Raw genomic sequence first — 23,072 nt, 5'->3', positions numbered from 1 at the left:
CAGGATGGTGTGTAACTGTATAGGGAACTTGCTAGTATCAGGGGCAGTGCCCCTCTGCTTGTTGAGGACAGAAGTAACAGAGAAAAAGGAACTCATGAACTGTCAGGTTTAGAGTACAGGGCTGTGAGACATAGCCTTTTTAAGGAGATAGGCGAAACTAAAGTGGAATTTGCTTTGTATGTCTACCTGCTAACTAAGAAACAAAGCAGGTTAACGATTCGTTCGAACTCCGAAAGGTCATCAACCTGAAACATTAACCCGATGTTTATGTTTCCACAGATGCTGCCTGCCCTGGTGAGCCCACTCCTTCCATCCACCACGAACAACCTTGAGCCTAAATCAGTGATTTGATCACATTAAAGGAAAGTTCTCCTGAATTTGTCCCAGCCATCACTAAAAGACTGCTCGCATACTTCCACTTCTATCGACACTAACACTTCCACGGCTCAACTCCGGCCACATCACTTTCCATAAGTCTCTCTTCAGTGCTTTTGTCAAACACATGGACGGTGCTGCAGGAGCCACTGAATATGTTGAGCAATGTAACTGTTTTTAATTGTTCATTCAGTGCACAGTTTAAAAGTCTCTGCTGCGGTGATTGCAGTAACTACTTTCAAGCGCAACCCTTTCAAAATCCAAAACACCCTGATATCAAAAATACTTGACAATTGCCTTAATATGTTGGCCGATCGTTACAGTATTTCGAAACGTCGTAACATCTTACACAAGGAGTGGCTAATTTCAGCGCAATGACGGAAGAAGATTGAACATTGAAGTTACTGACCTACTTTCCAAAAAGAAAAAAAACCGCACTTCATCGTGCAGCCAGCGTCAATATGCTGTCATCTCGGAGTGAACCAAGAGCAGGGTGCACCCGTTTGCTGACGAGAATTTCTCCAACGCCCCACACGTATTTTTCACTGATTTCTGCGGCCAGTCCTTGTTAATAAATGAATTGTTCTTCACAGTCAGTCCGGCCGTATCTCAGTGTGAGCGAAACGCTCGGACGTGCCAAGCATGGCAAATGAATCACATTCCCCAGCCACAGGAACCTCACCTCCCTGCCGCAGATTTCTCTTGGCTCCGTTCCTTGGACCCGCGCCTGTCTCCTCCCACAGGAGCCAGAAAAAGGTCACAGATGTTTGGAAAAATATTTAGGTCAGTGGATCATTTCCTCCTCTTCCAGCCATAGAGGTTTGCTTTTCCGACGTGGGGGCGGGGGGCGAAATACATTTACAATCCTGTTTGAGAGCATCACAGAGGGGGGAGAAAAATCTCTCGGACCTATTTAATGTTTATTTATCCCAATTTTTGTGTCATTTTCCCTCGATCATCAGTTTATGCGAAGAGTGACAGAATCGGATTGATTATATAATCAGTTAATTTTTAAATGCGTTTCTGCCATTTAATAGTTTCTATGGTGATTGGGAAGTCTTCGGATTTCACTGTTCTCGTTGCCCAGGTTTAGTTCCCTGCCTTGAGATGCGTTTGCAACATGAGATACACCGAGAAGAAACCATGTAGGAGCCCGGTGGTGAGCCGCAGCAGTCCAGCGGTGCCCGGTGACCAAGCGCCGATCGTCTCACCTGACAGCAGCAGCGGGTCGCCCATGTGGAAACACACGGCAGGTGTCAGCAACACCAGGAGGTAAACCTCAGCCACTCACTCACTCAGTTCGCCACAATCGCCCTCTCCTGTACTGCCTGCTTCTGCTTCCCAAATGTTCTAGAGAAAAACAACTTTCAGATCGGATATGCAAATTTAAGCGGGACTTTTAAAACTCTTAGCTTAATATTCCGTATCTATATGAACTGTCATTATCTGTTGCTTTCGTGCATCAAATCTTTCCTATCATTCCATGACTTTGTGTGGGCGGTGCTTAGAAAATTCATTGATTATTGATTATTGAATGCCTTCAGCAACATTAAAGACATGTTAATCCAAACTTAACCTATGATTCGTGAACTTTGACTGCTGAATGCCATGATAAAATTACAGTAATACCTGCAACTTTTTCGTATTCGTATTGTCGTGCGAGGCCCCCACCTGTGCATTAATTTTGTCATGAACATTGATTTTAAGCTGTTACTGGAGTCCAGAAAGGAGTTGTTAAACAGATCAGCCGTGGCTGGAAAAGACATTTGCTTATTAACTGACAGTGATTGGAAGGACAAAGGACCATTCTCTGACACATTCAACCCACAATGGACCTTGATCGCCAGGCATTGTGTGTAAGAGAAGCATTCCAGAGACTGCTAAGGTGATACAAACCAAGATGTGGTCAGTCCAACTCGTAAAATAACTAACCTGCTTGGCAACCTGGGTTTTTCTGAACACAGTGATTATTGACAACGCAGCCAGCAGCTGACATCATCCGACTGTGCCAATATGTGCAGATGCGCAAATTGGTTCCTACCCTCTGCGCATGCGCTGTGTTCTGCAGTGCCAGGACTGGTTGGCGCATGTGCAGAAGACGTCATCGCTAAACGCGGGCAGATGGTGGGGGATTCGGGCCGGACAGTGCAGGGGTTGGGGGAGGGGGGATCTGGGGAGCGGGGAGAGAGTGGGGGTGGGGGGAGCGGGGAGAGCACTGCCGAGGACCTTGCTGGTGGTGGGTGTGCTCTCCTCCTTTCCCCTGCCGCCCGCTCTCAACCCCCACCACCCACCCCCTCGCTCACCGCCCCTGCTCGCTCGCCGCACCCCCAACCGCTGGCTCACCCTCCTGCCTGCTTGTTCACTGCTCGCCCGTCCGCTCCCTCCCCTCCCCGACCCGCCCACTCCCTCCCCTCCCCGGCCCGCCCACTCCCTCCCCTCCCCGGCCCACTCGCTCCCTCCCCTTCAGCCATTGTGTGCTGCCATGTGTTTAGGTTGCCATCTTGTGATTATTTGAGCAGCGCCATCTTTAATCCTGGCAGCTGCCTGATGTCACAGACTGCGATGTTTTACTGGCACAGGCTGCATTTGCACATGTGCCATTGCAGCGCCACCTAATGGTTGCATTGTCTACAAATGCAGCCTTTTCTGAATTGTACGAACAGTTTGAACTCAGAGTGTCTGTTTGCTCCTGGACTGAGAAGATCTCTCCTGTCTGCTCCCAACTCTTTCTCACAAGCCTCTGAATCCACTGAAGACACATGAAACCCCAAGAGAGAAAAGTCTCCTACAGCAAACAAGATTTAAGAAGAATACTAGGCCCCAACGAACAGCAAGAACTACCTACAATCAAGGACTCTACAGTGAACTCAAAGAACCATAACAAAAACTTTTCAGATATTGCCTAAACTTTTGACTTTATTTTTGTGCAGCTCTTTTCTGTCTCTATTTGCATGTGTGTATCGCGTATGCATGCTAGCGTGAGCGCGTCGTGTATTTGTAGGCGTCAACCGAATTAGTTTAAGTTTAATCAATTTCAACTTTACTTCTTTAAACCTAAGAAAGCCTGTTTGTGCTGGTTTCTTTGCCTTATAATTGGAAAGTGGTGAACAAGGATTCACCAAGGGGGGAGTTCAAAACACAAGTGTGTTTAAAAATTAAATCCTGTTACAATAAGACCAGGTGAAGACAGTAAAAGATTCCTAGACACCTTTCTCGCCTGGTCGTAACGACAGGAAGCTCGATTTGCTTTAAAGTGATATTGTTACAAGCACGAATTTTTGATGCAAGCTTATAAAGCTTTTGGCCACACATTTTAAAAATCAAATGTTGCTGTCATTACATGGCACATACCTTGACAACAAGATGTTTTATTAAATACAAGCTTCAGATACACATCCATTCACTTATGCAAACCATGAACAAAAAAAACAAGTTGGGAAGGGAATCTCAACTGCACCAGAACCACAAATCTAGTAAGTTTTTCTTTTTTTTTAGAGAATACTGTTACGACCAGGTGAGAAAGGTATCTAGGGTACCCTTTCAGCCTTCACCTGGTCTTACTGTAACAGAGTTTAATTTTAAACACACCATGTTTTTAGCACCCCCTTGGTGAATCCTTGTTCACCGCTTTCCAATTATAAGGCAAAGAAACCAGCATAAACAGGCTTTCTTAGGTTTAAAGAAGAAAAGTTGAAATTTATTAAACTTAAACACTAATTCGGTTGATATCTACGGATACACGACACGCCCACGCTAGCATGCATGCGTGATACTCACGTGCAAATAGAGACAGAAAAGTGCAGAAGAAAAAGTAAAGTGAAAAGTCTGAGGCAATATCTGAAGAGTTTTTGTTATGGTTCTTTGAGCTCATGGTAGAGTCCTAGATTGCAGGTAGATCTTGCTTTTCATTGGGGCCCTGTATTCTTCTTAAACCTTGTTCGCTGTAGGAGACTTTTCTCTCTTGGGGTTCATGTGTCTTCAGTGGATTCAGAGGCTTGTGAGAAAGAGATGGGAGCAGACAGGAGAGATCTCAGTCCATGAGCAAACCGACACTCTTGAGTTCAAACTGTTCGTACAATTCAGAAAAACCCAGGTTGCCAAGCAGGTTAGTCATGTGACTAACTGGTCTGACCAAGTCTTGAATTGTATCACCTTAGCAGTCTCTGGAATGCTGTTCTTACACACAATACCTGGTGATCAAGGTCCATTGTGGATTGAATGTGTCAGAGAATGGTCCTTTGACCTTCCAATCAGCATCTGTTAATATGCAAATGTCTTTTCCAGCCACGGCTGATCTGTTTAATGAGTCCTTCCTGCACTCCAGTAACAGGTTAAAATCAATGTTCATGACAAAATTAATGTGCCTCATTTTTGGCAGTTGGGGGCCTAGCATGACATCTGCACACTCAGCGGAATGAAATGTGATTTGAGAAAAGGCGCATTTCATTAAAAGGGCCCAGAGAAAATATAAAATACGGAAAAAAACATACATTTCTCTCATCCATTCACAAATCCTAAAACTTATTAAAACCTCCCCTTTTTTGGCATCCCAATAAATAAGTGGTTCTTTTTTGTGGAGGTTTCTCTTCCATTTGCCCATTTCTATGGCTCACTAGGGTCTTTGTTCCTGCTGAGGTAATTTTTTTCCCCAGGAGAGTCAGCAGTGGGCGGGTCTATCCTGAACTCTCCTTCAGTGCTTTGCTGAGTCATGCAAAGGCTTTTGACTTTAGGGGGATGGGTGTTTGTTTTCTGACTGCAGGGGAGGATTCATTGCTGATCTCTCCTTTGTTCTCTGGGACACTCCAGCCTGCAGGTATTTGTGCAGACTCTACTGCATGCCCCTGTGACACTTCAATGAAGTGAGGTATCGCCCTCACAGTTTCTGTGGCCGCTAGAGGTCTTTCTTTGTCTCTGCAGGTTCCTGTACATGCTGTTAACAACTCTGGTGGGGTGCTTCTAGTGTCTGCACTTACATAGGAGGTTGTGGGGTCTAACTTTTCAAATTTTGCGGGGTTGGCTGATCAGACAGTAGGGGTTTTCATCCGGGATTCCTCCTGGACTTCCTTAAACCTGCCCTCTTGGTCACTTTTTCCCCTTCCCTGGCTAACCTTTTGCCAGCCTTGTGCCTGCCTGTCCCCTTTTGTTCTTGGCGGTGGTCCCTTACAGTTCACCAGCCCACTGCTGGAGGGTCCTCCTAAAACCGGTACAGGACTTAGGAGTGCATGTTTCTCTATAGATTGGGGTTTCCCCTCAAGCTGGCACATGTGGCAACCCCTGCAGTACTCCACCACATCTTTGTGCAGTTTTGGCCAGTCAAACTGCTGTCTTATGCAGGCTTTGGTCTCTCTTATACTGGCATGTACAGCCACAGTAGTCTCGTGGGCCCTTCTTAATATTTCTCTCCAGTACCTCTGCAGCACCAATAACTGGTGAACTACTGCCCACTCCTTGCTTTCAGGTCTGTAACGAGAACACCATTTCCTCATCAGTACCTCATTCTTTAAATAGTAGCATTCTGGGACACCATCTGCTTCACTTTCAGACTGGGCAGCCTCTGCTAACTCTCGCAATACTGGGTCGGCTCGCTGAGCCTCAGCTAGGGATAATCCATTTAATTCATTCCCTGGGTCTCCTAACTTTCCAAAGAAAGTCTCGGACAGACAGACCTCATGGTCATTTGCCTGCAGTGCCAATGCAGTCTGATCTGGGGGAGCTGGTTTGATTATGGCTTGATTCAGGGTCACTGCAGGGGACAGTCTCATGCCACTGCCCTGTCTCTCTGACCTCCTGCGGTCTTCCTTTCACTACTGGGGGAGCTACCACCTTCACTCCCACCAGATCATTACCTAGGAGCAGGTCAACCCTGTCCACATGCAAACTAGGGACAATCCCTATGGTCACCTGTCTCAAAACCAGGTTGCACTCCAGGTACAGGTACAGGCATATACTGCCCTCCAATACCATTCAACACCCTTTTGGTATTCACTGCACTCTCTGGGGAAAAGGTCAGGCCTTTTTCCAGTATAAAAGAGATCTAGTCACCCCTGTGTCCCTGAAAATCACTATGGGCTTGCTTGCCCCACTTGAGGGGTATGGGGTTATTTTCCCTTCAGACACAAAACCCTGATAACCTTCAGGCATCCTATTAACTTTTCCTGCACTGGCCGTAGTAAGCTTCCTGGGTTTCACTCTTACTGCAATTAAAGCCACAGCTTGTTCTGCTGTGCTTTGCATCAGGTCCCCGTCGTCACCGAGCGGGTGTGCCCTAATTAACCCTACCGGTTTCCCCTTTAGTTTCCAGCAGTCAGCTTTTAAATGTCCTGCTTTATTACAATGGAAGTATACGGGTCTCCAGGTCTCACTCTTGCTCACAGCACCTTCCTTTTGGGCTGGAGGAGGGTCCTCTGTGTCTCCTGCTTTCCTTTCTCTTCTAGGACTGCCTGGGCTTCGATCACCTTCCCACACTTTGTCCTTTTTGTTAGTTGGGGTGATTAGGAAAGGTTCTCCCCTGGGAAACCGACTTTTAAATTAAAGCAAACTCATCGGCCAGAATGGCGCTTGCTGGGTTCTGTGGACCCACTGCTCCTCTACATGGGTCTTTATTGAGAATGGAGAGAGTTTTTAAATTCCTCTAACAACATTACTTCTCTGAGAATCTCATAGCTGAGTTGTATTTTTAAAGCCCTCAACCACTGGTCAAAAGCCAGCTGCTTACTTCTTTCAAACTCCAGATAAGTTTGATTGGCTTGCTTTTTGAGGGTTCTAAACTTTTGGCGATAGGCTTCGGGTACTAATTCATATGCCCCAAGGTCCTTTGAAGTACTATCTGTTGATTTGCTAATGTTTCTTTCCAACCAAAGTCTCCAGTTGTTTTTAAAGCAAGTTCTTTCTTCACCAACAACAGTCCAAAATCAATGTTCATACAGCAAAATTAATTTTCCTCATTCTTGGCAGTTGGGGGCTTGCCTGACACTTTACAAATCTATATGAGTAGCCATATGTATATATCATTGTACTGCCTTCCTTTCCTTTCATTTTAATTGCCTTTTAATTATAAATTGAATCTGTTTTAAATTTGAAAATATCTACATTTTGTTTTGAACCTCGAATATGTTACAGTTTCATCATCATCACTGATTACAATTAATCCTGTTTACTATTAAGTAATTGCACTAACTGTTTTTAACCGGCTGTTAATCTCAAAAATAAATGTTTGGCTCTCTGACTGGCTATCAGGTAAAGGTACTGTGTATTGTGTCCATAAGGTGTACAGAACCAAAGATCCCAGTTTCAATTTCATGCTTGCAGTGGGCTAGCTGATCTCAGCTAGGCAGCATTGGATTGCGACAGTTAGTTTCAGTACCCCTGATCTACAGAAGGGGAAAATAAACCAGGATTCCCAAAACTGATTGTGATTCAATGACTGTATGAGAAAGTGTGTAAGGATGTTGGGTGAGGATATGATCAGGCAAAATTGTAATACCGTTTACAGTCAAGTAGCCTACTGACAATAACAATCAAGGTTCACATTGAGAATGTGGGGCAAGATATTGTGGCGTTCATAGAAGCATGTGTGGCAGAGGAGGAAATAGGGAGAGAACCGGCCACATTAAGTATGTTATAGTTCATGTAAAATCTTGTTCTGCAATATTTGCAGTATTTCACAATTCTTTTCCTCTTAGCATACAGATAGTGGGGTAGATTTTGGTCTTCACTTCCTGGGTGTCAACTGGCAGGGCAGATTGCCTGCCTGCACTAGACCTTGTTCAATTTTCATTTCCATTGTGGAGTTGCTCCATGAGCTTACTGACTTACTGAAGCCCTAAATCTAGCCATTGTATATTTGGGTTTTGCAGCATTGTTTTTCTGCAGAGTGCACTGAAGGTGTATTCCCACGGGCATATACTGCAAGGTAATAGGGTGGCTGTGCCATTGCTAAGTTGTTTAACAGATTTTGGTCTTAAGTTTGCTATAATTAGTTAATGTAGCATACATGTTTCTTGTTCTCCCTCCTCCTACTTGGTAAGTTGTTTATTTTTACTATGTCCTTAGTTCTGTCCATTCCATATGCCATTGCAAAATGGAGGGGGCATTCAGGGAACTTGCACAAAGACATACTGTCCATTTCCAGCATTTTTTGAATTTATTTCAAATTTCTAGCATCTGCATATTTTGCTTTTGTAAGACAATTCTTGTTGGCATGTGCACTTCTTAACTCATTATTTCTCATCTCGTGCTTAGCAGAAACATGTAGAAACTGACTTTATTACCAAGCAGCATTAATTCACAAGGGTGCTGGATCATGTACAGATAAAGTCATGCTAAACAGGATTGATACTACCATACATTCTTAATCTTATGCAAAGATTTTGGATAAGAAAAAGATAGGTATAGAATCATAGAATGATACAGCACAAAAGGAGATCGTTCAGCCCCACCTTGCCTGTTCTGGCTCTTTGAAAGAGCTACCAATTAGTCTCACTCTCCTGCCCTTCCCCTATATCCCTACAAAATTTTCCCTTTCAAGAAGATATTAAGTTCCTTTTGAAAGTTATTATTGAATCTGCTTCCACCACCCTTTCAGGCAGTGCATTCCAGATCATCATAGCTCGCTGCATAAAAAATGTTTTCCTCATTTTGCCTCTGGTTCTTTTGCCAACTACCCTAAATTGGTATCTTCTGGCTACTGATCCTTTTACAACAGGAAACAGTTTCTCCTTATTCACTTATCAAAACTGTTCATAATTTATGAACATCCTTTTAAATCTCCCTTTAACCTTCCCTGCTCTAGTGAGAACAATTCTAGTTTCTCTAGTCTCCCTTTGTAATTGAAATCCTACATTCGTGGTACCATTCTAGTAAATCTTCTCTGTACCTATCTGAGGGTTTGACATCCTTCCTAAAGTGTGGTGCCCAGAATTGGTCACAGTTCTCCAGCTGGGGCCTAACCAGTGATTTATATATAAATATATTTTGTAAATTGTCCTCCTTGTGTACCCCCCAACTGATTTTATGTATAAGATTCCTCCAGTTAGTACAATATTATATGCAGTTCCCTCAAATCAAAATTGCTAAGTCTAGGATAGGTTGCCGATACAAAGAAGCTAATTTATAAAAGAGCATATTAAAATCCAAAATGCCAACAATTTGGTCCAAGAAAACATGTTTTGTTTCAACACTTGTGTAAGCCTTAAATGGCTAATATTACAGTTGATTCCATCTAATTATCCATTTTGTTGTTCCTCACCCTCCTGACTGCTGCTACCAAGCATTCATGACTATTAGCACTTAATCTGCTTAACCCAGTTTCTAGTGGGTGTGGGCAAACAGCACAAACCTGCTCATAATTTAAAACACTAAATTGACCGCCTCACTCACGATGCATTTATCAAACAGTTCTGTTGCCAACAGCAGCACTGATTTTGACAAAAGAGCTGTTAACATAATTGAGATGTGATTAGTGTCTGCGGAGGTGCAGAGACCCATCTGAAAAGGTGGTTTCATTTCATACTGCCAGAGGCAGTAGAACTGGAGCAACTATGTAAACTGTTACCGAGCAATGGTATCACCACCCACCAATTTTCTGCCCATGGACAAGTTGTTGTTGAACCAGCCTACAAAGACCACTGATGCAGTTTGCCAATCACTGGTGAGGGCAATCTTGTCCCAGCCAATAGGGAAGGATCCAGTGTCAGAAATAAATGTCACATTCATTGTTGTCTTATGTCACTGGTGGGACAGCATTTCAACATTCTTCTGATGATCGAGCTGATTTATGGTATCTAAGCCACATAAACCAGAAAGGTCCCAGGTGTGATTCCCTGTCATTGCTGAGCTAGCTGATCTGAGCCAGAGCAAGGTTAGGGATGCTCCAATTGGATGTGGTTCTACAGAAATGAAATAACGATGTGTGAGAGTGGAAATATTCACACTTGTACATTGGGAAGAGTTGCTTTTATGGGGATGTTGTTAAAGCATGTTACCACAACAGAGAGAACTTTTCTTCTTTCTCTGACCTGCGCTACACCTGACCAGTGTGTACTTGATTCTGACATTACCAAACAAAAGGTGGAAAAGTATTCCAGGTCCAGCACTGCTATCCATTACTTTGATGATCTCTCAAAAATATAAAGTGTGGGGAGCTCTGCACTAATAAAAAACTTTTCATATGTTATTGAAAAAAATCTTCCTGATATATTTTTATTGTCCACCATGACTAGATCAGGTGAAGGTAGCTATATCTCACAAAATTTGCCCATATTTTTAAAAATTATCTTCACATGCCCTGTCAGCTATTTTTAAATGTTGATCTGTGAATCCTGAACTTTCATTTAAAAGAAGCATTCAAACATCATGTAAAACATATCATCAACAACAACTTGTATTTATATAGCACCTTTAACATAGTAAAAGGTCCCAAGGTGCTTCACAGGAGGATATTCAGATAAAAATTGCCTAATACACTTTTTTTTAAAAACGTTCCTATGGGAGTCTGCACTGAGAGCTGCTGAGTCTACCTCCAGTAGCTGGCTTTTACTTCGGTACAGGGGAAGAAGCTGATGGTGAGTAACTGGTAAGTTATTCTACTTGTTCTAATTGTAATAAATAGTTTTTAAAGCTCAGCCAAGTGGAAGGTACATCCTGCGGTATGTGGGAAGTAATGGACGCACCATGTGTCCTAGACGCACACATCTGCAGGAAGTGTCACCGGCTGCAGAAGCTTGAGCTCCGGGTTTTGGAACTCGAACAGCAGCTGGAGTCACTGTTGTGCATCTGTGAGGCAGAGGACTACGTGGATAGCACGTTTAGGGAGGTGGTCATACTGCAGGTTAGGAGCATGCAGGCAGAGAGGGAATGGGTGACTGCCAGGCAGTCTAAGACAACCAGGCAGGTAGTGCAGGAGTCCCCTGAGTATATCTTGCTTGCTAATTGGTTTTCCATTTTGGTGAGGACGATTGTTCCTTAGGGGAGTGCAGCCAGAGAAAAGTCTGTGGCACCACGGTTCGCTCAGCTTCACAGAAGCGCAGGAAGAAGAGTGGAAGAGCAATAGTATTGGGGATTCGATAGTCAGGGGATCAGACAGGTGTTTCTGCGGCAGTAAACATGACTCCAGGATGGTGTGTTGCCTCCCTGGTGCCAGGGTCAAGGATGTCATGGAACAGCTGCAGGACATCCTTCTGGGGGAGGGTGACCAGCTAGATGTCATGGTCCACATTGGTACCAATGACATAGGTAGAAGAGGGATAAGGTCCTGAAAGCAGATTTTAGGGAGTTAGGAAGGAAATTAAAAAGCAGGACCTCAAGAGCAATCATCTCAGGATTACTTCCAGTGCCACATGCCAGTGAGCATAGGAATGGGAGGATTGAACGATTGAACACATGGCTGGAGAATTGATGTAGGAGGGAGGGCATCAGATTTCTGAGGCATTGGGACCAGTTCTGGAGGCAGGTGGGACCTGTACAAGATGGACGGGCTACACCTTAACAAGACCAGAGCTACTATCCTCACAGGGAGATTTGCTAATGCTGTTGGGAAGGGTTTAAACTAGCTTGTCAGGGGGATGGGAACCTGAGGGGTATCTCAAATTGGAAGGAAGTAAAACTGGTAACTGGAAGTAGAAAAGTAGCAAGCGAAATTAGAAGGCAGGTGAGTATCAACTAGGCCTAGAATGCAGAATAATGTCAAAAAGTCAAGGTTAAGGGCACGCTATCTGAATGCATGCAGCATTCGCAACAAAGTAGATGATTTAAAGGCACAAATAGAGGTAAATGGGTATGATCTAATTGCGATTATGGAAACATGGCTACAGGGTGACCAAGACTGGGAACTGAATATTCAAGGATATTCAACATTTAGGAAGGACAGGCAAAAAGGAAAAGGAGGTGGTGTTGCACTGATAATAAGGGATGGGATCAGTACATTAGTAAGGGAGGATCTCAGATTGGAAGAACAAAATGTGGACTCTGTTTGGGTGGAGCTAAGAAACAGCAAGGGGCAGCAAACATTGGTAGGAGTTGTTTATAGGCCACCAAACAGTAGTGTTAGTGTGGGGCATGGTATTAATCAGGAGATTAGAGAAGCATGTAGCATGGGTAATACAATAATCATGGGTGACTTCAATCTGAATGTTGACTGGGTAAACCTAATGAACACTAATGCTGTAGAGGACAAGTTTCTGGAGTGTGTTAGGGATGGTTTTCTAGAGCAGTATGTTGAGGAACCGACTAGAGAACAGGCTATTTTAGATCTAGTATTATGTAATGAGAAAGGGCTAATTAATAATCTTGTTGTAAAAGAACCTTTAGGGATGAGTGACCATAATATGATAGAGTTTTACATGATGTTTGAAAGTGAAGTAGTTCAATCTGAAGCCAGGGTGTTAAATTGAACAAAGGAAATTATGAAGGTATGAGGGACAAATTAGTTGAGGTGGATTGGGAAAATATATTAAAAGGTATGACAGTACATAGGCAATGGATAGTCTTTAAAGAATTATTACATAGTTTACAGCAACTTTACATTCCTTCAAGGCACAAAACCCCAAAAGAAAAGTCAGTCAACCGTGGCTAACAAAGGAAGTTAAGAATTATATAAGATTAAAAGAAAAGGCCTATAAAGTTCCCAGCAATAGTAGTAAACCTGATGATTGGGAGGATTTTAGAATACAGCAAAGGAGGACCAAGAAACTGATACAGAAAGGGAGCATACAATATGAATGTAAACTAGCAAAAGCATAAAAATGGACTGTAAAAGCTTCTATAGGTACGTAAAAAGGGAACGTTTGGCTAAGACAAATGTGGGTCCATTACAGGCAGAATCAGTAGAATTTATAATGGGGAATAGAGAAATGGCAGAGAAGCTAAATGATTAAAAATAAAAACAGAAAGTGCTGGAAATACTCAGCAGGTCAGGCAGCATATGTGGAGAGAGAAGCAGAATTCACATTTCATGACTGTGACATTTCATCAGAACTGGCAAAGGTTAGAAAAGAATTAAGTTTGAAGCAGGTAAACGGGGCAGGGGGGTTGGTGGGGAAGAGAACAAAAGGTAAGGTATGTGATAGGGCAGAGGGCAGGAGTGATTAAATAACAAAGCGGTCATGCGATAAAGGCAAAGAGCGTGTTAATGCTTGTGGTGAAAGACAAAGCATTAGTCCAGAGAACGTTAATGGCCGAATAATGAGCAGCTTTGTTTACATGGTTAAAAAAAATTTTTTTTAAAAGAAAAATATAAAAAAGGCCAGTCATGCTCTGAAATAGTTGAAATCAAGGTTGAGTCCGCAAGGCTGCAGAGCGCTGAATTGAAAGATCAGGTGCTGCGCCTCGAGCTTGTGTTGATGTTCACTGGAATGCTGCAGCAGGCCAAGGACAGAAATGTGGGTATGAGAGCAGGGGGTGTTGAAATAGCAAGCAACCGGAAGCTTGGGGTCATGCTTATATTCTGGAATGGTTCCTGCAGATTAGAAGGTAGCAAATGTCACCCCACTATTTAAGAAGGGAGGGAGAGAGAAAACAGGGAACTACAGACCCGTTCGCCTTACATTAGTAGTAGGGAAAATGCTAGAATCTATTCCAAAGGATATGATAAATGGACACTTGGATAATAATGATCTGATTGAGCATAGTCAACATGGATTTATGAATGGGAAATCATGTTTGACGAACCTAGTGGAGTTTTTTGAGGATGTTACTAACAGAATTGATAAAGGAGAGTTGGTGGATGTAGTATACTTGGATTTTCAGAAGGCTTTTGATAAAGTCCCCCACAGGAGGTTGGTTAACAAAATTAAAGCACATGGGATTGACGGTAATGTACTGGCATGGATTAAGGATTTGGTTAACAGGCAGAAAACAGAGAGTAGGAACAAACGGGTCATTCTCACGCTGGCAGGCTGTGACGAGTGGTGTACCGCAGGGATCAGTACTTGGGCTGCAGCTGTTCACAATATATCTCAACGATTTAGGTGTGGGGACCAAATTAATATTTCCAAGTTCGCGGTTGACACAAACCTAGGTGGGAATGTGTGTTGTGAGGACAATGCAAAGCGGCTTCAAGGGATTTGAACAGGCTTAGTGGGCAAGCACATGGCAGATGGAATATAATGTGGAAAAATGTGAGGTTATCGACTTTGGTAGGAGGAATAGATGTGCAGAGTATTTCTTAAATGGTAAGAGATTAGAAAGTGTAGATGTACAAATAATCAAGAGTGCCAAGCCTGTTATACTTTCAGCACTCCATGAACTGCTTTGCCTGTGCTGGGATGAGGGAGCAGTACCATATAACATGCGCAATGCCAATATCATCACCCTCTATAAGAACAAGGGTGACTGCGGTGACTGCAACAACTACCGTGGAATCTCCCTGCTCAGCATAGTGGGGAAAGTCTTCGCTCGAGTCATTTTAAACAGGCTCCAGAAGCTGGCTGAGCGTGTCTACCCTGAGGCACAGTGTGGCTTTCGAGCAGAGAGATCCACCATTGACGTGCTGTTCTCCCTTCGCCAGCTACAGGAGAAATGACGCGAACAACAGATGCCCCTCATTGATCTCACCAAAGCCTTTGACCTCATCAGCAGACGTGGTCTCTTCAGACTACTAGCAAAGATCGGATGTCCACCAAAGCTACTAAGTATCATCACCTCATTCTATGACAATATGAAAGGCACAATTCAGCATAGCGGCGCCTCATCAGACCCCTTTCCTATCCTGAGTGGCGTGAAACAGGGCTGTGTTCTCACACCTACACTGTTTGGGATTTTCTTCTCCCTGCTGCTCTCGCATGCGTTCAAGTCTTCAGAAAAAGGAATTTTCCTCCACACAAGATCAGATGGCAGGTTGTTTGACCTTGCCCATCTAAGAGCGAAGACCAAAGTATGGAAGGTCCTCATCAGGGAACTCCTCTTTGCTGACGATGCAGCATTAACATTCCACACAGAAGAGTGTCTGCAGAGACTCATGGACAGGATTGCGGCTGCCTGCAACGGATTTGGCCTAACCATCAGCATCAAGAAAACGAACATCATGGGACAGGATGTCAGAAATGTTCCATTCATCAATATCAGCGACCACGCTCTGGAAGTGGTTCAAGAGTTCACCTACCTAGGTTCAACTATCACCAGTAACCTGTCTCTCGATGCAGAAATCAACAAGCGCATGGGAAAGGCATCCGCTGCTATGTCTAGACTGGCCAAGAGAGTGTGGGAAAATGGCGCACTGACACAGAACACAAAAGTCCAAGTGGATCAAGCCTGTATCCTCAGTACCTTGCTCTACGGCAGCGAGGCCTGGACAACGTATGTCAGCCAAGAGCGACGTCTCAATTCATTCCATCTTCGCTGCCTCTGGAGAATCCTTGGCATCAGGTGGCAGGACCATATCTCCAACGCAGAAGTCCTCAAAGCGGCCAACATCCCCAGCATATACACCCTACTGAGCCAGCGGCGCTTGAGATGGCTTGGTCATGTGAACCACATGGAAGATGGCAGGATCCCCAAGGACACATTGTACAGCGAGCTCGCCACTGGTATCAGACCCACCGGCCGTGCATGTCTCCGCTTTAAAGACGTCTACAAACACGACATGAAGTCCTGTGACATTGATCATAAGTCGTGGGAGTCAGTTACCAGTGATCGCCAGAGATGGCAGGCAGCCATAAAGGCGGGGCTAAAGAGTGGCGAGTCGAAGAGACTTAGCAGTTGGCAGGACAAAAGACAGAAGCGCAAGGGGAGAGCCACCTGTGTAACAGCCCCGACAACCAATTTTATCTGCAGCACCTGTGAAAGAGTCTGTCACTCTAGAATTGGCCTTTATAGCCACTCCAGGCACTGCTTCACAAACCACTGACCACCTCCAGGCGCTAACACTTTGTCTCTCGAAACAAGGAGGCCAAAGAAGAAGAAGACAAAGAGACCTGGGTATCCTTGTCAATAAGTCACTGAAAGCTAACATGCAGGTAAGCAAGCAAATAGGAAGACTAATGGTATGTTAGCTTTTATCGCAAGAGGATTTGAGTACAGGAATAGTGAAGTCTTGCTTCAATTGTATAGAACCTTGGTTCGACCACACCTGGAGTACTGCCTGCAGTTTTGGTCCCCTTACTTTAGGAAGGATATTATTGCCATAGAGGGAGTGCAACGATGGTTCACCAGGCTTGTTCCCGGGATGGCAGGACTGTCCTATGAAGAGAGATTGGGGAAACTGGGCCTGTATTCTCTAGTTTCGAAAAATGAGAGGGGATCTCATTGAAACCTACAAAATACTAAAAGGGATAGACAGGGCAGATGCAGGAAAGATATTTCCCCTGATTGGGGAATCTAGAACCGGGGGACACAATTTCAAAATAAGGGGAAAGCCACTTAGGACTGAGATGAGGAGAAATTCCTTTACTCAGATGGTTGTGAATCTTTGGAATTCTCGACCCAAAGGGCTGTGGAAGCTCAGTCATTGAGTATGTTTAAAGCAGAGATTGACAGATTTCTAAATACCAATGACATAAAGCTATATGGGGATAGTGTGGAAAAAAAAGGCATTGAAGTAGATGATCAGTCATGATCATAGTGAATGGTGGATCAGGTTCGATGGGCTGAATGGCCTACTCCTGCTCCTATGTTCCTATGTTCACTGCAGAACAAAATAAACATCTTTACAGTGTCCCAGATAAGAATATCTTTATTTGAACCCCGAGTTCCGGGTTCCTCTGCTGTGTAATTTTATCTCCAATTTAATTTAATATACTGTATTTTGGCATATGATACCACAGATAGATTCCCCATCCAAAGACAGCCTAATTGACAAACTTAGCTTCCAATTGGGTGGGAAACAATCCAGATGCACTGCAGGACCAGGTAGGTCTGGAGCTGGCAAATTTAAAGATCTGGGGGTGGGGGGGTGGTGCTGTTGCGGATCCCCGGGGAGGAGGGGATGGGGGTGGGGGTGGGGTGTGGCAGGAAGTGGTGGGGATTGGTTGGAGGCCTGGACTGGGGAGGTTGGAGGTGGGGGACTGGAGGTCTTGGGGAAAAGTCAGAGGCCTAGGGCCGGTGGGCAGTTGAGGGGGGAGGTGTTGGAGGCCCCGGGGTGGAAGTTGGAAGCCTCATGGAGAAGCTCAGGTAAGATCAGAAGGTCGGGGGGGTGGGGGATTGTCGGACTGGGATGGTGTGGACTATGGTGTGGAGGTGTTTGTCAATGCAGGCACGCTGGATTCAGCAGGTAAGTGGAAAGGCACTTACTTCCTGGATCCAACAGTCCTCACCTGGGTTTGATTTTCAGGTTTCCTGGAGCTCGGGAAACTCAGACATTTAAAGTTAAATTCAAATGCTGCATAAAATGAGGCTCACAGCCTCATTATAATATTTAAAGTGCCAACCCACCTCCTTGGAGCGGGTTGGGTGCCCACCTCCTGTACTGCCCCCTTTAAACCAGAAGGGCTGGAGTCAGGATTGAGATTTTTAATACTTTAACCTCGCACCCGACCTAAACCTACATGTTTTGTGGATTAAAATTTCCCCCATCGTGTTCTTATTGAAGAGCTTCTGTGAATTAGAAACTTGGTTGCTGAATAAATATGGTAATACATCCTGTTTGACATTGTTTTAGTGTTGAACTGTCCTCCAAATTCATAACAGCAGAGACACCCATTGCAAGGCATCGATTATGTGCTGTTATGAATTTCGAGGTGCTAAAATGAAAAGAAGATGTGAATTACAAGCTGGCTTCTATATTCGACACAATGATTGTAATCTGTTTTCAGAAGTTCCAGCAAATTTGGAGATTATTTTTAAAACTCTGTTCTCCTATCTGCCCTGTCCCATCTCAGCTGCAATGATGATAGGAATGCTGCAAATGCCCTCATTTGGGAGGGGAAATTCATCCAGGGTTCCCCAGCCTGACCAGTATCCAGTGACTCCTACTGGGAGATACATGAAGTCAGGTCAGGGCTGGGTTGGGATTCACTGTGATGCCTCTGGCATTGAATACATTGCTAATGCTCCCACATAACTAGTGGTATTGAAAAACAGCCAGTTCTCATGGAATCATGCAGTGACATTGAGTTAACTTCACAAATAAAGTGAAGCAAAGAAAATTGGTAAGAAAATTACGATGTCAAAGAGTAACCAATGCTGAGGACTCATCTGAACAAAGAGTTATGATGCAGTTAAGACAAGAGAAAAGTTTGAGTAGTTTATGAACAGTGTTAGAACCTAACCCTTAACTGACTTGAATTGTTTCCTGCAAAATATGCCATCATGCACAGGGACTGCTAAGTATAGTTGTGAAGTTAAGGTGGTTTGACATACAACAAAGGTCAATTTAATGTTTTCTTGAAGATATACTACTCTATCATGCGGTACTAAAGCATCATTGATAATGATCATGACACTACCAGATTGTTGGAAAAACCCAGCTGGTTCACTAATGTCCTTCAGGGAGGAAATCTGTCATCTGTACCTGGTCTGGCCTACATATGACTCCAGACTCACAGCAATGTGGTTGACTCTTAACTGCCCTCTGAAATGGCCCAGCGAGCCACTCAGTTGTATCAAACCACTACAGAAAAGTCGATAAGAATAAAACCAGATGGACCACCTGGCATCAACCTAGGCACTGGAAACAACAAAAACTCACCCTGCCCAGTTGACTCTGCAAAGTTCTCCTCACTAACATCTGGTGACTTGTGCTAAAATTGGGAGAGCTGTCCCACAGATTAGTCAAGCAACGGCCTGATATAGTCACACTCACCAAATCGTACCTTACAGTCAATGTCCCACACTCCTCCATCACCAGCCCTGGGTATGTCCTGCCCCATCACAGGACAGACCCTCCAGAGGTGGCGGTACAGAGGTATACAGTCAGGCAGGAGTGGCTTTGGGAGCCCTCAACATTGACTGAGGACGCCATGAAGTCTCATGGCATCAGGTCAAACATGGGCAAAGAAACTTCCTGCTGATTACCACCTACCGCCCTCCCTCAGCTGATGAATCAGTGCTCTTCTATGTTGAACACCACTTGGAAGAAGCACTGAGGGTAGCAAGGGCACAGTATGTATTCTGGGTGGGGGACTTCAATGTCCATCACCAAGAGTGGCTCGATAGCACCACTACTGGCTGAGTCCTGAAGGACATAATCTACCAGACTGGGCATGTGGCAGGTAGTGAGACAACGAACAAGAGGGAAAATACATACTTGACCTTGTCCTTACCAATCTACTTGTTGAAGATGATCTGTCCATGACAGTATTGGTAGGAGTGACTACCACAGAGTTCTTATGGAGACGAAATCCCATCTTCACACTGAGGACACCTTCCACCTTGTTGTGTGGCATTACCATCATGCTATATTGGATAGACTCAGAACAGATCTAGCAGCTCAAAATTGGGCATCCATGAGACCCATCAGCAGGAGCAGAATTGTATTCAACCACAATCTGTAACCACATGGACCGACATAACCCTTACACTACCATTGCCATCAAGCCAGGGGACCAACTCTTATTCAATGAGGTGCAGGAGAGCATGCCAAGAGAAGCACCAGTCATATCTAAAAATGAGGAACCAACCAGGTGAAGCTACAACACCAGGCTAATGCATTGTAAACAGCGGAACCAGCATGTTATAGACAAAGCTAAGTGCTCCCACAACCAATGGATCAAATCAAAGTTCTGCAGTCCTGCCACTTTCAGTCATGAATGGTGGTGGACAATTAAAAAACTAACCAGAGAAGGGGGCTCCAACAAAATCCTCATTCTCAATAATGGAGGAGCCCAGCACATCAGTGCCAAAGACAAGGTTGAAGCATTTGCAACAATCTTCAGCCAGAAATGCAAAGTGGATGATCCATGTTGGCCTGCTCCTTACATCCCCACCATTATAGATGCCAGTCTTCAGAAAATTCAATTCATTCTATGTGATATCAAGAAACGGCTGAAGGCACTGGATACTGCAAAGGCTATGGACTCTGACAACATCTTGGCTTTAGTACTGAAGACTTTTGCTCTAGAAGTAGCAGGGCCCTTAACCAAACTGTTCCAGTGCAGCTACAACACTGCTTCTACCCGACAATGTGGAAAATTGCCCAGGTTTGTTCTGTCCACTAAAAGCAGGACAAATCCAATCCAGCCATTAACTGCTCCTTCAGACCACTCTCAATCATCAGCAAAGTGATGGAAGGTGCAGTTGACAGTGCTATCAAATGTACTACTCAGCAATAACCTGCTCACCGATGCTCTGTTTGGCATCTGCCAGGGCCACCCAGCTCTAGACCTCATTACAGTCTTGGTCCAAACATGGACAAAAGAGCTGAATTCAAGAGGTGAGGTGAGAGTGACTGCCCTTGCCAACAAGGCAGCATTTGACTAAATGTGGCATCAAGGAGCTCCAGCAAAATTAAAGTCAAGGGGAATGTTTAGTTTAGAGATACAGCACTGAAACAGGCCCTTCGGCCCACCAAGTCTGTGCCGACCATCAACCACCCATTTATACTAATCCTACACTAATTTCATATTCCTACCACATCCCCACCTGTCCCTATATTTCCCTACCACCTACCTATACTAGGGGCAATATATAATGGCCAATTAACCTATCAACCAGCAAGTCTTTGGCATGTGGGAGGAAACCGGACCACCCAGAAGAAACCCACGCAGACACAGGGAGAACTTGCAAACTCCACACAGGCAGTACCCAGATCTGGGGGAAAACTCTTCATTTGATTTAGAGTCATACCTAGCACAAAGGAAGATGGTTGTGGTTTTTGGAGGTCAATCATCTCAGTCCCAGGACATTGCTGTAGGGGTTCCTCAGGGTAGTGGCCTAGGCCCAACCATCTTTAGCTGCTTCATCAATGACCTTCCAATATAGGATCAGAAGTGGGGATGTTCGCTGATGATTGCACAGTGTTCAGTACCATTCACAACTCCTCAGATATTGAAGCAGTCCATTCCTGCATGCAGCAAAACCTGAACAACATTCAGCCTTTGGCTGATAAGTAACTGCGTGCTGCACAAGTGCTAGGCAATGACCATCTTCAACAAGAGAGAACCTAACCATCTCCCCTTGACATTCAACAACATTACCATCACCATCAACTTCCTGGGGTTACAATTGACCAGAAACTTAACTGAACAAGCCATAAAAATACTGTGGCTAAAGAGCAGGTCAGAGGCTGGGAATTCTCTGGTGAGTAACTCACCTCCTGACTCCACAAAGGCCGTCCACCATCCACAAGGCACATGCCAGGAGTGTGATGTAATACTGCCCACTTGCCTGGATGAGTGTAGCTCCAACAAGACTCAAGAAACGTGACACCATTCAAGAGCAAGGTGGCGTAGTGGTATTATCACTGGACTAGTAACCCAGAGATCCAGGGTATTCTCTGGGGACATGGGTTCAAATTCCACCACAGCAGAAGGTGGAATTTGAATTTAATTAATAAATCTGGAATTAAAAAGCTAGTCTAATGATGGTCATGAAACCACTGTCGATTGTTGTAAAAACCCATCTGGTTCACTAATGTCCTTTAGGGAAGGAAATCTGTTGTCCTTACCTGGTCTGGCCGACATGTGACTCCAGACCCACAGCAATGTGGTTAACTCTTACATGCCCTCTGAAATGGCCTAGCAATCCACTCAGTTGTACCTAACCGCTACGAAGCCAATAAAAAGGAATGAAACTGGACGGACCACCTGGCATCGACCTAGGCACTGGAAACGACAATGGCAAACCCAGCCCTGTCGACCCTGCAAAGTCCTCCTTGCTAACCTTGCTTGTGGCAAAGTTGGGAGAGCTGTCCCACAGACTAGTCAAGCAACAGCCTGACATAGTCATACTCACGGAATCATACCTTACAAACAATGTCCCAGACACTGCCATCACCATCCCCGGGTATGTCCTGTCCCACCGGCAGGACAGACCCACCAGAGGTGACGGGACAGTGGTATACAGTAGGGAGGGAGTTGCCCTGGGAGTCCTCAACATCGACTCCGGACCCCATGAAGTCTCATGGCATCAGGTCAAACATGTGCAAGGTAACCTCCTACTGATTACCACCTACCGTCCTCCCTCAGCTGATGACTTAGTACTCCACCATGTTGAACACCACTTGGAGGAAGCACTGAGGGTGGCAAGGGCACAAAATGTACTCTGGGTGGGGGACTTCAATGTTCATCACCAAGAGTGGCTCGGTAGCACCACTACTGACCGAGCTGGCCGAGTCCTAAAGGACATAGCTGCTAGACTGGGTCTGCGGCAGGTGGTGGGGGAACCAACATGAGGGAAAAACATACTTGACCTCATCCTCACCAATCTGCCTGCTGCAGATGCTTCTGTCCATGACTGTATTGGTAGGAGTAACCACCGCACAGTCCTTGTGGAGACGAAGTCCCGCCTTCACATTGAGGATACCGTCCGTTGTGTTATGTGGCACTATCACCGTGCTAAATGGGATAGATTTCGAACAGATCTAGCAATGCAAAACTGGGCATCCATGAGGCGCTGTGGGCCATCAGCAGCAGCAGAATTGTACTCAACCACAATCTGTAACCTCATGGCCCGGCATATCCCCCACTCCACCATTACCATCAAGCCAGGAGACCAACCCTGGTTCAACGAAGAGTGCAGGAGGGCATGCCAGGAGCAGCACCAGGCATACCTCAAAATGAGTTGTCAACCTGGTGAAGCTACAACCCAGGACTACTTGCATGCCAAAC

General features: G+C 44.8%; 1 protein-coding gene across 6 annotated transcripts in view; it reads left to right on the top strand.

Annotated features, from left to right (window-relative positions):
• Window positions 1–863: 863 nt before the first annotated feature.
• The window catches only part of LOC137371375 (neuronal PAS domain-containing protein 2-like), a 183,095-nt gene continuing 160,886 nt past the window's right edge, over window positions 864–23,072 (top strand). For 2 of the 6 annotated variants that reach the window (XM_068033874.1, XM_068033873.1), the window contains exon 1: window positions 1,569–1,647. Coding sequence is in view for 4 of the 6 variants with exons in the window: in XM_068033877.1 (XP_067889978.1) it covers window positions 1,496–1,647 (152 nt within the window). In the remaining 2 variants the exon portion in view is untranslated. Of the gene's footprint in view, window positions 1,648–23,072 lie in introns of all 6 variants that reach the window. The other 4 variants (XM_068033871.1, XM_068033877.1, XM_068033872.1 and 1 more) reach the window with 4 other exon arrangements.

Source organism: Heterodontus francisci, chromosome 6, assembly GCF_036365525.1.
Source record: "Heterodontus francisci isolate sHetFra1 chromosome 6, sHetFra1.hap1, whole genome shotgun sequence".
NCBI lineage: Eukaryota > Metazoa > Chordata > Chondrichthyes > Heterodontiformes > Heterodontidae > Heterodontus > Heterodontus francisci.
The sequence above is the reverse complement of the archived record's forward strand: the minus strand, read 5'-3'. Positions and strand labels throughout refer to the sequence as shown.